This window comes from Falco punctatus (assembly GCF_963210335.1).
Source record: "Falco punctatus genome assembly, chromosome: 7".
Taxonomy (NCBI): domain Eukaryota; kingdom Metazoa; phylum Chordata; class Aves; order Falconiformes; family Falconidae; genus Falco; species Falco punctatus.
This window is the reverse complement of record NC_137587.1, coordinates 3,684,771-3,700,580: the sequence shown is the minus strand read 5'-3', so window position 1 is coordinate 3,700,580 and position 15,810 is coordinate 3,684,771. Positions and strand designations below refer to the sequence as shown.

Here is a 15,810-nt window from a genome sequence, read left to right as displayed (position 1 = left end):
ACTCCCCATTAATGCTGGCAAAACTTTTTTTTTTTTTTTTTATAAAGTATCAGCTGAGCAGTGAGAAAAAAATTGTTGAACCATTAAACTGCGATCTTAGACTGAAAGGAAACGGGGAGCTTATGCCAGACGCATCGTGCATCCCAATGCAGCTTTACAGACCTCTGCACCAAGGCATTAGCGTGCACCTCAGCTCTGCACAAAAGCCGCCTGACCTCCTGCTAACAAACACTACCACTTACTGCTCCCACTACGGGAGCAATCACATCAGAAGGGAATACGGACATCCTTAACAGGATTTGCTCCTCATCATTGCTGCGTACCCTTTCAAATGACTCTGTTAACTGTATAATCAAGCTAAGAGCTACAGAGCTGCTCCCGTGCGATCTCAGACTGGCCGGTGTTACACAAAGCTTCCTCAAACCTTGGAAGGACGGTAGCAATAACAGAGAAACATTTTCCCCTTTCTTCCAACTCTGCTGCTATGCTAGTAAGGAGACTTTCCACAGCCAGGAGCGGGCCTGATTCACACATCACAGGCATGCCTTTCAGCCACAGAACCTGTTGTCATGTTTTCTACCCTTTTCTAATCCTAGCGTTCTTGGAGAACGGCAGTCTCTAATTAGCTGAACAACATTTGCTTCTTAGCAGCAATGAAGTCTTGTATTCTCTATGGGCATTCAAATTAAATTATTGTTCATGGAGAACAGCAAGGAAGATGACACTTCCCAGCAGGAACTGAACAAAGTCAGGCTAAACCTGGCTTGTTCTTTCCTTTTCCCCAAATTATTTGGGTACACATGCACACAGTTTGTTGGGGGGTTTGTTTGTTGTTATTTTTTTAAAGAGACATTTTGGTGTTATCTTCTCTTGGACCACCAAGGTCTCCCAGACCACAGCTGCACACCAGCCTGGCATACTAGGTTCTGTTTTCTCCTGCAAACCCTCAAAAGTTAGTGCTGTCCTAAGCCATCCCCTACTACAGTTACACGTTTTGACATGCATCTGTGAGCACAGTAAAACGAAAATTACCGTTTTCCTGCTCTAAGTGAAGTTTTCACTCTCAGTCAGGTACACTTGAAACTAACAGAAAAAGAATTTAAAAAAAAATAAGTCCACACACTCTAACAAATACTTTTAGGTTACTTTCATCTCCACTTTCCAGCGATACGTCTGAGTTTAGCCTGGGGTGCTCAAAAGTAAAGGACAGGTTTCACGTGGTAGTTGCAAAGTTACTTGGAGCCCCTTGACAAAATTGATGTTTGGGTTCTGGATCTGTTTCTAACCTTAGCCAAACATAATTCCTTGAGGGGAAAAAATAGCATTTCAAGGTTGTTTGTCTTAGCCACTATGAAAACCACACAGAAGTATCTTGGCACGCTGTGAAAGCTTGGCAACACTGCTGCAACACACTTTTTCCAGTCCTCGATTGCCAGTAGGTGTTTTGGGTTTTTTTTAAAATGCAGGTTCAAGAAACACCACCTTTATTGTTTCAGTGGCACTTGAGCATAAATGGAGGGAACATATCTAGTGGCAAGAGGAACTTGCTTATGCTAACTTTTCATGCATTACCAGTACGGACAGGATGACTGCTAAGGCTCCAGCCACACACAAAAAGCATCTAACCTTTGGCTAAGTTCTCTTTGTTAAGAAAATGGATAACCATTTGCATTTTACCTTTCTGTTTCAGCAAGCCCTGACATTAATTGGCACATGATATTCCTCCTCGTCAAATATCATAGTATAATCAAAACCTTAAAATAGCTACCTGATGACTCCCCTACAAGCCCAGCAAGTCTTTTAAGATTAGGGGTTTGGTTGGATTTTGTTGGTGGTTTTGTTGTGGTTTTTTTTTTCCCCACAACCTTGCCCCTGCCCACCACTCCCAGCATACACTAGATTTGTATGAATGTAGTACTTACAAGGGGGTTAAAAAAACCCAACCAAACAAGAACACAACAAACCCAAAACATCTAAGGGAGGATACTAACATCTCCAAGCACCATCCCTCTTCGCCCATGCTGCTGAAATCAAAGACAGCAATAATTATGGTGGCTATTTTCACCACACACATTTTATGCGCACCCCTCCAGAAAATGAACTGCAAATAGAAATTTCAGGTAAACCGATGAAAAATTACTAAGTGAAAACAACCTACCTGCTGCTACCGTGCAATAAAACTAATTCAATAAGGAAGGAGAAAACCACTACCACTCCAAATCAAATTCTGAACTAGAAATCTACTTGTGATACAGTGAAACCAGGAGGCGGCTGCCAAAGGAACCATCATCAGTAGCCTAAAGGTATAGAGTCTCCTGCAATTTTAAAGCTAGGAAGTCCTGGTGTTCTGCAGGAATTTGAAAATCCCAAGAACCGCTAATTGTGTCTAACCTCAAAGGTGGGGTGGCAGAGAAGGGGCAGAACTGATCTGGATGCAGTGTTTGTGCAGGTGGTAACACATACCTGGTACTGGAAGACAGTATTTCCACGGTAATTTGTATGTACCGGCATGATGGCCTGGAAAACATGACAAGCTCTATGGAATTTCTGCCCCCCTTTTAAAGGTGAACCCATAAGTTTGGGGGCGGGGAGGGAGTGGAGGGATGGAGCACATTTGAAGCTAGATTCAAAAGTATATTCCATAAAACCTCATCTGAGCTTTAAAAATACACCCGTACAGCACTGTCTGCTTCCATACCTAGGAACAAGACTTTCAGCTAGATCTCACAAGACCTTAATACTCAGCAGTTTTGCATGACTGGCCCTCAAATACAATTTAATTCCCTTAACTAAATGCAAAAAACAAACAACAAAAAAAAAACCAAACAAAAACAAAAAAAAAAAAAACAAAAAAAAAAACAAAGAAGCAAAACATATATTGAGCGCTATAAAAAAAAATTCATTTTATCAACAGCACAAGTGATAATGCATATGGATTTTGAGATATTTGTTAATGAGGACTGTTTGGCTATACAGTGTCAGAAAAACTCTTCCAAGCCAATTAAGTTAATACCAAGCATATTTATCAAGAATCACAATGGAAAAACTGTCAGCTTTCTTACTGGAGAAAACCAAGACGCATTTAGAGAAGGATTCTGCACAAATAAAGGGGGTTTAAGTGTTTTATTTGTCCATTTGGAATGATTAGTATTTATAATCAACAACATAAATCCACCCCTCAGTGAAAGACCTGACAGCTTGTTACTGCCAAACATATTGCAGCCAGCTGAAGGGTGAAGAATTACAGACATATAAAGATGAATAACATTATATCACCATTAAATCACACTGTTCATAACAGTTTAATCCTCTAACATTATAAATTAAAAGATTAGGAAAAAAAATCAACACTTCCAGTGATAAAGTACATTGTGTTTAAACAGTGCAGTTTATTACACTAGTGCATTAAAAGTAAAAAACACCTGGACAGCTCCTTTGGAATAACTGCATCATTGCTGATCTCTCTCTTACACAAACACTGCTTGCAGCCACACAAGCTACCAGGAAGTCCAAGAAGTATCCTACTGGGAAAAATCCATCACAGCTAAAATAAGCTTATTCTGAGAAATACTTCTCCTATACTCATATTACCTGAATATGAGGACCTAAAGTTAGATTCCTTCACATCTGGAGTTACCAGTGACATCCCTTCAGAAATCAAGCAAGTAATGACAGATTTGCATCCATACTTCAACCATCAAATGAAACTACAGTGGAAAAATGGCTTTCATTTTTCACCCAGCTAAGTAAATAGTTACTTAATATTTGGAAGCCTTCCACAGGAGTGTTAAAGTTTAGTGGTTTGGACCATTTTTCAAGGTTACTAGCATGTATGGAACTTGCACGTATGACTGACTCCTAACCAGTCAATACCAATATCAGTATAATAGCTAAAAGATAAAAAATATTTTACTTATTAGAGATGGAATTTTGATAACTCTTCTCCAAAAGCTACTTTGGAAGATAACCTTTATAAAAGTTTTCCAATAATGATTCGTATTACTCTAACTCTGTATTAGATGACAACTTCAATGCACACTTGAAACAGCCTCCAAAATACAGTGGATCAAAATAATAATCTGTATAAATCAAAGTACCCTGCAAATCTGTTTCTCAAGATTATCACCTGCCACAGATGCCTTATCAAGTCTGTGGGACTACTTGCTTGTCAATTAAATTGGATGTGAATGTGAAAAGTAGACGGACACAGAGGGAGTGTTTCATTATGCTAACAGACATCATCTTCATTCCAACCAACAGCAAACAAGAAAAAATCAGAAACCAACCGAGTTTGGAATGTGTGTGACGAAAATCCCATTCAGTACCTCATTATATTCTCAATTATTTCTTTTTTTGGGGGTTGCACTTGGGAAAAAAAATAATGAAGCAACAGCAAAACAGAATCCCTCCTTTCCCAAGGATCTGAAATCACCTCTGAACTTTACTCTGTAACACCTAAGAAAAGTTTAAAAACAACTGCTATTGTGTCCTTACTACCGCCTGGCACACTAAACAATTCTGTCTGCATCCACCTGCTGTCACTCACCTCATGAACAGACTGCAAGCTCTTAAGGGCAAAGGCTATTTTTTATTTTCTTTTATAACAGGATGTGACAGTATCCACATCTCCTCTGTGCTACAGTAATAACAGGCTAAACAACATTGTTATGCTTTCATTATTTTCTGCTCTAAGCTTTAGACCCATCAAAAGCGAGAGGTCTTTGCCCAAGTTTCTAGGAAAAAAAGGCCAGTTTTTCCACATGTGACCTCACTTGGAGCATCCACCACGCAAAGTTTTTCTTTGTATCACCAAAGAAACCCACAAAACTATCATTAACGAGCAAGTTACGGTATCTCTACGTCCATTTCAACCCTTTCATCGGAAAGAGGAGGTAGTTTCGAAGTAAGGCACACCCTGCACTGCCTAACCAGCCACAAGGCACATTTCCGTTCCACAGAAGATATGATCTATTTTAGGGCTCGCAATGGAAGCTGGAAGAAGCAATCAGGAAGAAATAATCAAATGTAACGTCTAGCCTCAGACTGTAGCAGAAAATCTGACCAAAAAATATTTTTTTTATATCCCTACAGAAAAACTTGGTACTTCAAATGAAATTTGAGAATGACAGACCTGCAACAGTCTGGGGCCACTGGCTCATAGGGTTTAATGGCATTTAATTCTTTCTTTCAGAGTGAAAGGAATGGACACAATCATGTAACTTAAAAATGCAGCTTCAGATGCTCTGTTTTCTGTTAACTTCTGAAGTTATCTTAAAAGTGAGCTGGGAAATTAAGATATTATTAAAAGAGATTTAAATGCATTATTTTGTTTTCATCATTACCTTGAACTAAATTTTACCCCCCAAAAATCGAAGGGCAAAAATCCCATAGGAATCAGGGGATAAAGTTACAGTCACGTTGACACCTATTCAAGTAAACCTTTAACAAGTAACAAGGACAGAATTCAGATTCCTTGCCAACAGATCAATCTCAGCATAGCATTAAGTTGTCCTCAAAGTCTGAACTGGCTCTTATTCAAAGTAACATGAGAAGCGGGCTCTCCAAATACAAAAGCCACCTCAGCTAGCTTCAACGTGAAAGTTGTCAAACTGTGCAAACTCAAACGAGCGAGTTCCCATAGCAGCCCAGCCGTTACTTGGTTCAGAAACGGTGACATTCTCCCAGAGTGGATAACCATTTAACAGTCCTGAGGCAGAAGTGCCCTGTCAAAAAAAAGGAGAAAGTTAGCTTTGTAAAATCCAGTGATTGTGTTGACACTGAGCCTATTCACATGGGAGAAGAGACAGGGCAGAAAGATGTCAGATCTGCTTTCAACTACATTTCATGCATTTTCCATGCAGGAGCACATTTAAATATTGCATAGAAACCTCCAGTGCCTATCAGCCCTGTGAAACAGATCTGATGCCTTTACAGTGAATATATAAAAGGCTCATCTAACTCACAGCTTTGCAAACTCAGTGTAGAATCTGAAAGGTAAACTGGTTTTCCTCTTCTCTTTGTGTCAGGCTCCCTCAAACAAGCCAACTATCAGTGCCAACCTGGTACTGATTCTGCAAAATTACGCAAAAGTCAAAAGGAGAGAGATGTATTTTAGTCGTTAAGATGAGAGGAAGAAGGGACAGCAGAACTTTCAAGTATCATTCAAGCCATTAAAATTAAACACTGCGTCAGGAAAAGTTATGATTTATCTTGCCAGTGTTCCACTAAACAACATTTAGAAAAAAAGTGTTTTTACTTGTATTTCTTAATCTGAAAGACAGGCACAGGTAAAAGCAAAGAATGCCTTTCAAGAAGGAGTCAGCACAAGAATTCTTTAAAGAGAGCTCCACACTCTTCTCATGACATCACAGGCATATTTGGTACAAAATACTTTAACAGCACAGATGGAAGTTTGTTGCGTCATTTTTAAATCGCCACCAACGTTTTGTGTTTTAAATGATTTATGTTCATCTTCAGCACCCCATTCAGGTTAGCAAATGTCTTGGCCCGTTTTAAAGATGGCAATCACTGTCATAAGCATGGGTGTAGAGAAGCCAAAGGCAACCTATGTCCATTCCAGTGAATGCCTCAGGTGTGAGCGTCCCTTTGCCTCCCAACGTGAAAGCACAAATGACAGCTTCTAATACTCACTGACATTTCAGGATGAGGGAAAGACTCCGTGCATAATTTTAAGACAGTTTGCTTCTGCAGATCTCTCCAGCTAAGATTCAAGCTTCCCCACACTTCAGGCCACATTACAGTTGCAAGGGTTATGTTAGGCAAAAGGATTAGGCATTCAGCGGAGGAACTTAAAGCCGTTTAGTGACTTGCACTAATGTCACACCCAGCTAAGTGCACAGGTATATTTAAAGTAGAGCTTGGGACTACTTTCCTCACCAAATGACGACTGCCAGCAGCGAGGGGTGGGGGCGGAATGTGGACAGGCTTCTCATTAACTGTGGCCCATTTTTACAGCACTATGCCCATGCTTTTTCAGTATAGGAAAGAGGGATGGCGGCTCATCTTGAGTTCCCCAGTCCTTAACTAGCTCCCATACAAGGCCTTAGCATGCAAAAGGAATCTGTGGGAGCCAGACTTGTAAAACAGGCTATTTATTAGTTTACTGACAGTCTTCAGATCAGGAAGTCAGATCATGATCTCTTCATTAGATTAAACAAAAGATTTGCCTCTCTAGCCCTCTTATCTCCCTCCAGCTTTCAACTCATCTTTCCAGTTATTTTCTATATCCTCTCCAGTTTCTCGAGATGTCTTTAAAAATACAGGCAGCAGAACTTGGTATGGTATTTTAATATTGGTTTAAAATAACATAGATATTATTTATGTTTTAGATAGGGCAAACTAATCCAAGTAGACAGTCAATACTATAGCACAGTTTTGTCTAAGCAACTTAAGACTGGAAGTTTCATAACTGGTTTTCTAGCTTTTTGCTTGTGTCTTTACCTGGATGTTGAGAGTAAGCGTGTGCCACACGTTATCCCGGACACCAGAAAGTCCTTTCATTAATATTTCTTCTCCAGCTGCAAAACACACTTAAAGTTAGCAAAGTGTTACTTCACCCCTTTGCTGAGACTGATAAATACACCAAGCCAAAGGAACATAATACCTATTTTTCAGAAGTGTTCAGGACCAACATCTTACCAATTTCAACTGCACCATGGAAGCCTTAACACACAAGCCTGGTCTCTACATTATCCTGTTTTGCCAGGACTGCTTCTCCACTGAAATCTCCAATGCTCTTGGGTATCTGGCCTGAGATAAGGATTCCCTCTCTAATAAACGTATGGGTTCATGAAGTGTGACAGTAGCTATTGCTCTGCTTGTTCTATAGATCTGCTTCTTTATGTATTGGATATTTTTTAAATCAGAGGGTTTCAACTGCCACATCATCATGTTGCTTTGTTCTAGTGAAAATTTAAACTAAGCAAAAATTGGGTGTGACCGACACCTGGATGGAAGACCTGAAAAAAGATTTAAAAATGAAGTGCAACAAGTAGAATCTTCAATTATTCAGTAGACAGCTTTAGCTTCAAGTTAATTTAACATTCAGGCTCCCTTCTAGAAAAATATAAAGACCACTGAAAATATCTGTACAGAAAAAATTACCATATTGTGTAACAAGTATCTCAGTCTGAAATAATGAGGTGGTTAATCAAAATCCTCTCATTTCATCTAGGAAAAACTACTTCTGACAGCCTGAGAAACTAATTGGGTAGTGTTGTTGTGTCTTATTAAAAATAAATATTGGAACTGATTCTGAACATCAGTATGTTTTTACATACAGCTGAAACTTAAGTTGTTATGGAGTTAGACATTGCAAAGTTTCTGTAGGGAGCACCACTACGTTAAGAGAAGCTCACGTAAAGCCTACTTTATGCTACCCATCCATGGTAAAAACGGAAAATAAAATAATAATTAAAAAAACCAAACAAAAAACCAACACCTCTACACCCACCCCCAAAAATTAGGAGAAATGAGAAGCTACAGGTACAACATAGAAATTGAGACTATTTTTAAGGTCCAGTAGAGTAAAATGGGTCATTATAGGCTGTCTTCGTATTAGATATACTGTAGATCTAAAAGTTGCACTCGACTCATCAGAAACCATTGAAAATTTTAATTTATATTCATGAAGTGAGAGAAAATGCATTTAAACAACAAAACCTGCCACTATTTCAAAGCAAATTAACTTCTAGCTATTGAAGCATTATAACAGACTTTTGTGTGCTCTATAGATGAACACATACGAGTGTTAGCATCACAAGCAGAATTTGCTCTCACTCCACTGAGCTAGACCACTAACAATGCATAATTTGTGGAAACAGCAGGCCACTCATCAGCATCACCTGAGCCAGATGTACGTACATTGACTTGCACTTTTCTACAAGACAGCCACTGCATTTCAAACAGAATTTTCTTTTTAGATGTAGTATAAGAATACAGATCAAACCTTTGTGTAATTAATATTGTATCAGAGTATTTATGAAAAGCAAAATAATTTACATTTGCTAGTGTAAAATAGGTTTTGTCAGCAGAAAAAAAATTATCCAGAAATATGAGAAGCGGACAAGCCAGTAGCCTTCAGATGCTCTCTTCATATACAAAATGTGGCCACCATTAGAGCAGAATAGATTAAATTCATAGCGATGAGAAGTGAATTACAAAATCTGAATGTTAGTCATATTCGGAAGACTATCAAAATGACATGTCCATATGTCAGCATCCACTGTAGCAGAGCTGCTTACCTAGGTCTCCAGTGACTCTGTAGGTGCCATCTGCAAAAACCCAGAAGAAAACTCCTTTGGTACGTCGAACGTATATCCCACCATTGTCAACTCTTCCTGCAATAAACACGCCCCCATCACGTTGTTTTTCTATGTAGATGTCACAAGTGACTGTCATGTTTACCCTATAAGGCAAGTTCAGCGTTTTAACAAGCAAGGAATTGGTTTTTTTGAGGAGGCAGTAGGTAGAAGAGTATTCCCTATGTAGTACAGCAACTTTTTAAAGGAAAGATTTAGCAATCCAAATTGTGACCTACAGGTGCCAGATGCACAGGATTTGTCTAGACTGGTTGTTTCCCACCTGTAAGCTCATAGATTATTTTTATTTTTATTTTTTTCGGAAGAGCAATTCTTCCCAGAAACCAACAACAAAATGAAATGTATGGTCAGCAACTTTCAATTCCTAAATAAATAAATAAAAAATAATAAAAAACCAAACCAAAAAACAACACGACAAAGGACTTCTTAACAGAGGGCTACAGAAGAAAACATCAGGTAACTGAAGAACAACCTCCAGTTACATAAAGTGGCATTCTGGGCTTCAGAGGAAAGTGATTCACTCACTCATCCAAGCCAGAAATTAGAAGCATGTTCTGAAAAAGCATTTGGGTGATCAATTATCTAATCAAAGTGAAAAAAAATGATAGAACAGGCATTTTAAAGAATATATCAAAAGATTTAAGCTAGACTTCCAAAGACAAGAAAAAATTTTAAGCATAACGTTTATTATTACTTACTATTACTGAACCAATTAGTTAACGTGCTCTCTCCCAAATGTTTTTTAGTTTTAAATAAACATTATGCTAAAATATGTTGCTTGATTCCAAATTACCATCATTATAGCTCCTAGAAAGAACTGCAGTCCTAACCATACTCTTATCAAACCTGCCAATCTGTTACATTTACCCAGAAATGAAACTGTTTTAAGTAGCAGTTGAACCAGATCCACACAATTCTAGGAACTGCTCAGAAGGTGGCAGTCTGCAACAGCTGTAACTGCATTAACTCCCAGACTATTTCACTGATAGGAGACTGATCAACTTGCTAGCAATCGAGACAACTCAAAACCAAATGATTCAAACGGAATCAATTTTTTTGTCCCATTTAAAAACACAATGAAACTCAGTGCACACTTGGAATTAGGATTCTGACTCTGTCTTTCCAGTACTCTAACCCAGATCCATTATTCTGAAAAATCAGCTTGAACAAATATGCCCAGCAGGACATTAGGGGAAAAGAAATTTCCAAGACTAATGCAGCAGTGGGCCAGGCTACCAAGAGATGTGGCAGACTCTCCACCCTTGGATGCTTTTAAAACTCATTTAGATAAAGACAAAGGTGATCTCCTAGAGTTGGCAATAGTTCTAAGCAGGGCTCAATGACTTTTCTAAGTCCCTTTAAGTCATAATTTCTACAGAGTCTGAACAGAAAATCCTTCTGTCCAAGAGAAATGAGACTTGAGACATATAAACTGGTTATAATTCACACTGGTAAGGAGGACATTTCCCCACATGTCACTAGAAAATAGTATTTACATACCACTGAAAATTTCCTATGACACTGATGGTCTGGTCTGCATCAGAAGCCCAAGTGATGGGTCGCTGAACCACCACCTGGCGGAGTGTGAACACATGATCTCCTGGGTCAGAAGCATTTATGAAGTATTCAAACACACCTGTCTGATCCGCAAAATTTGGAGCTTCACTGAAAGGTGGATTACCTGTTCAGAAAGTAAAATACAAATAACACCAAAACATTAATTTTCTTCTGTGTACTTGTTTTCAGAAATTTCCTCTGAAAATACTCTCCAGAATTTTGACTATCAAAGCACAGTCTCCAAAACTGAAGTTTTGGGAGTTGGAAGGAGGTTTTAGTTTTGCTTTTGTTTTTAAGCAGACCCCAGGAAATTACCTTCTTCTCTACCTTCCTTCTAAAAACTAGTTCACTGTACTTATGAGCTATAGCATTTCCATCAAGAATTTTAAGACTGTTAGTGACCGCCCAGTTAAAACATAGAATTAAATATACCTCACTGCAACTAAGTATACAGGTGTAAGTTACAAGAGAAGTAGGTATAAATAAAAATAAAACACATATTCAGACTACTTCATGTCACATACATTAAAGGACTCAACATAATTGTTATTGCCCTCCTACATTAAGACTACATTTGTGTGTGAATTAAGTTTTTGGATGAGAGAATTCTGACTTACGAATATTGAAATCATCTTTGTAATTTGAAGGAAAGGGATGAGGTGGTGGAGGCTTTGGGCAACCACATTTCTGCCCTGTCTTGAGTGTGGTTAAAGTGTAGACTTCATCCACATTTAGATCTAAAGAAAAACTTCCCTTCCACACCTGGAATTGAAGAAAGCTCAAGCTGCAAAAAATCAAACAACTAAATAACAAAATACCCAATTTCCTGAATTAAAGAAGATCCTCTAAAGTCCTGATTTAAGGCCAAAATCTTGTCATCTTGCCTCAGCATATAATATCTCTGAGCTACATTGAAAACCCCTTTCCCCCAAACTCTTTGTTACCTCCAGGTAAGCTTCTATACAGCTAGTAAAATTGTAGTCAAATGGAGCTAGTAAAATATGCCTTAATTATGTAGTTTAGGCATGAAAGTCCAGGATTTCCAGCAAAGGGGGAAGAAACACCTGAAATTGCTGAGACTAATTAAAATCGATCAACTTACCTTTACAGGACAGAGTTGCTGGAACAGACTAGTGTTTCCAGATTCAAAACCAAGTCTGGAATGCCACACTTGAAGGGTTTCCACCATATACTATAAAGAAACACAATATTTAAAACAAAAAAAACCCTCACCTTGAATATTCACCTTAAGATACATCAGTCCTCTAAGGGTGTCCATTTTTGTTATTTTTGACTGTTTATCACATTAGAGGCCACCACCCTGTTCAGCTAGCCGTTACATACAGCTTATCCTTCTACAGATTTTATGTCAATAAGCCATTGTCCTAACATGCAGTAATGTTGCTTATAAAGACAGAAAGCATTGCAATCACATATACAATATTTAGCTTCTCAATTACTAACACAGTATCTCTTTACTAGAAGCTCTCTGCCTAGGAGCAGCCAGGCTGAAATAACCTCCTGCTAATTTTGCTTTAATGGGACCTTTAGTTTAGTTGCTGATTCTTTGATATCCATTCCTGACCAAAGTACTTTGCTTACAGACCTCCAAACTTCTGCAATACTATGTTATATCAACTACATCAGTTACAGATTTTAATCATATCTAACCCCTATAATTTTTTTAGTTACCCAGATGAACAACAAAGAAAGCAAGCTAGAGTTTGGTTTGGATAAGCAGTTTGATACTTCCTCAAAGGGAGCTGTATTACACTGTATTACACAAAGAGTATTACACTGAACTACTTTTCCAAAGCAAACTATTATATTGTCAAAAGTATTGTCCAAACTACCACCTCCAAAATTAAATTAATGCCACCAAAAATCAAATTCCAAATAAGTAAACACTTTCAGCTTCTGAGAAGCAATCATCCAAATCAACTAACAAAGACTCACTCCAGTTTACAATGTCAAAGTAATGTTCACATTTCAGAGGGAAATTCAGTTCAGCAAGATTACAAAAAAAACCAAAACTGGGAGACTCTCAGAATCTCTTCACAGGATGGAAGAACATAACCTACAGGATACAATCAACTGCAGTTACTGCCCTGGCAAGGAGCTGGTACCAACTAGAAAGGTCACAGACATGCTGGCTGCTCAGACTATGTCAGCATGTCACAGCACCCAGCACAGCCTTGGAATAAATCCTAAAAAAAAAAATCCGACTGCATTTCTGTTCTTGGGAATTTCTTCTTCAATGTATAGATGATTAGACTGGGATGTAGTAATTCTACTAATTCAGTTATGGCATCACATCTCATGCTAAAAGCAGAACTAGAATGCTTCAAACTGCCAGATGTATAACAGCCTCTAGTATTGGAGGTAAAGAATTCCAGTTTCCTCCTAACTTGTGACGTTGTCTTGCATGTATTTGATTAAACTAATTTTACCAGAATAATCAAAGGTATTCAAGATCTACTTACAAATGACCCTTTGAGGTAGAAAGTTGCTCTCTGAGGTTTCACATCAAATTGAGGCAGTGGAGGCCTGATACACTGAGAGTGATTATGAGTCTGAAGAAAAAAAGTAAATGTAACAGAAGGAACATACATACGTTACTGGAATGCATCACATGGCAATGTTCATGAAAAACATACAGCATAAACTGAAAATAAAAAAGCAACATAGGATCAATTTGCAACTATTTCACTTTTATCTACTAACTGCAATTATACTAGCTTAAAAAATTTATTTTGAATACTGTTTAATAAAGCATATGATTTAATTTCCTCCAAGAGTGTGTCAACAAATTAAAGGTAATTTGTGATCTAAAGACGACACATGCGTTGGTCTCCAGGAAGATTCAACTAGCTATTTAAAGTTTAGCTAGAAAAAAGGACCTCTAGTAGTCTCACTAACAAATCTACAAGCATCACAGAACATATTCACAGGTGTTAAACTACATAAACCAAGTCAGGTTCTTCATAACAAAACATTTCCTTTATCTTTCCCAGTTCACTGGAAATGTAGATGCACATACCATAGTTTCAATGATGATGGTAAGGTTTCCTAGGCCATCTGTTAAAGCTACAAAACTGCCACCTCCTTCTAAGTGCCCATCCACTTGTAAGTATGACCAGCCTGGCTGAGTAAACTGCGTTGTGTGTGCTGAGACAAAACAGAAAAAAAAAAAAAAGAGGAAAAAAAAATATCAGAAGAAAATAATTGTCCTCATGAAAAATACCACCATTTGTAGTCTGAATTAAATTTCTCTCTCATGCATGTTTACACAACAAAACCTTGATTTTGGGAACAAAGTAATGGAACTTCCAAAATAAATTCTACCTATACAAGAAGAAAGATTACAGAATTATACTATGGCATAATTAAGAACATCAGCTCTGTGGCAGACAAAACAGTTAAAATTATAACAATTATTTAGACAGGAAGAAAAAGCTGTTATGCTACTATATAAGTCAATCATTACATGCAATATGAACATTCATCACAGTTTAGATTTTCCCAGACCTTTTTTTTTTCTTTTTTCTTAAATAAACAGGTGAGCCAGAGTAAGTATATATGGGTATCTCCACGAGGAATAACAAAACAAGTAGGGTTTTCAGCATATGAGAGAGTATGAAAGAAGAAAAAGAAATGGATCATGAAAGTCCTGAGCAACATGGAAGCAGGAACAACTGCTCAGTTATTCAGAATGGTTCATATGACAGTATGGCCTTCAGGGATTTTTAATGCTTTTACATGTACAGCTAACTAGCAGAAGAATAAAAACGAAGGCATTTGCCTTGTTCCTCCTCCATGACATTGCATATGCTACCTGCTCTACTGAACTGTGGCAAAGTCAGTAAAATATTACAGAAGGACTACAGAGCGGCCAGTGAAACCACATGTCCATAGACACTATGTGAGCATGCTCCGCTTTCCCCAAGCGCAAAGAAATTCTGACTTACATAGGCCAAGCAACTCAAGCAGGACAAGAATACAGAGGTTCTTTGTCCCATTTTCTCAAATTGCGAGGCATCAAATGTCTACTTAAGGATTTAAAAAAAGAAGAGGGAAAGGAAGAAGGAAAGCACACTAACCTTCACGGGTACCACATGTCAAAATATTTTAATAGTAACAACAATAAAAGACAGTAGCTTATTCATTTCTGCTGTATCTAATGACCAAGTATTAAGATTTCGCTTGCTACTAGATCTTTCCAATTTCTATTACAAGGAGCATTTTTCCCCCTCTTTCTTTAAAGCATTCACAAAATTTTCCACAAATCTACTTGAATAAAACCACTAAATAAAGGACTCAGAAAATACAGTTACGCCCTGCGCTTGATCACCAAACTTTCTTTTAACTGCAAACTTTTTACCTGTAATCCAAATAGGAGCTTCTACTTTGTAGTGGCCACTCCATGGCTCTTGCGCTGTCATTAATCCACATCGACCAAAGGGCAACTCTTCATAATAACTAGCCACCAAGTTCCATGCGATGGTTCTGGAAGAAAAACAGGTCTATTTGTTCCATTCATATGGGTGGGATTAGATTAATTTAGTACAAGAATTTATTCCTCTTTTTTTTCTTTCAGCGTACAATGAAAGGAAGTTTAAGGAAAAAAAAATATCTTCCCCACTAAAGGAAAAAAAACACAGGAGAGGAAAATAAAACAAATTAACCTCCAATGTTGAGAGAACTCTTAAGAAACTGATGAGACATTCTCCAGCTATATCACCATAAAAAGTCACACATGAAAGGAAATGTGTTCTGAGGGCAATCACCTCATTTGATGGAGTTGTTTCCCTGTATTGAAGGGGAAAAAATTAAGTTATCAAGATTTACAGCTTTCTGATGGGATGCTGTTTGAGAGGCGGTTTGGTTGGTTGGTTGGTATGAGCGGTAGGTT

General features: G+C 38.0%; 1 protein-coding gene across 3 annotated transcripts in view; it reads right to left on the bottom strand.

The window, feature by feature from the left end:
• Positions 1-3,108: 3,108 nt before the first annotated feature.
• GALC (galactosylceramidase) overlaps positions 3,109-15,810 on the bottom strand; it is a 38,999-nt gene continuing 26,297 nt past the window's right edge. For 2 of the 3 annotated variants that reach the window (XM_080395738.1, XM_080395737.1), the window contains exons 9-17: positions 15,280-15,404; positions 13,939-14,066; positions 13,382-13,471; positions 12,001-12,090; positions 11,516-11,660; positions 10,842-11,022; positions 9,264-9,427; positions 7,462-7,538; positions 3,109-5,723 (exon numbers count right to left, since the gene is read on the bottom strand). In XM_080395738.1, the coding sequence (XP_080251864.1) occupies positions 5,580-5,723; positions 7,462-7,538; positions 9,264-9,427; positions 10,842-11,022; positions 11,516-11,660; positions 12,001-12,090; positions 13,382-13,471; positions 13,939-14,066; positions 15,280-15,404 (1,144 nt within the window). In that variant the 3' untranslated portion in view covers positions 3,109-5,579. Of the gene's footprint in view, positions 5,724-7,461; positions 7,539-9,263; positions 9,428-10,841; positions 11,023-11,515; positions 11,661-12,000; positions 12,091-13,381; positions 13,472-13,938; positions 14,067-15,279; positions 15,405-15,810 lie in introns of those variants that run through there. The other variant, XM_080395739.1, reaches the window with a different exon arrangement.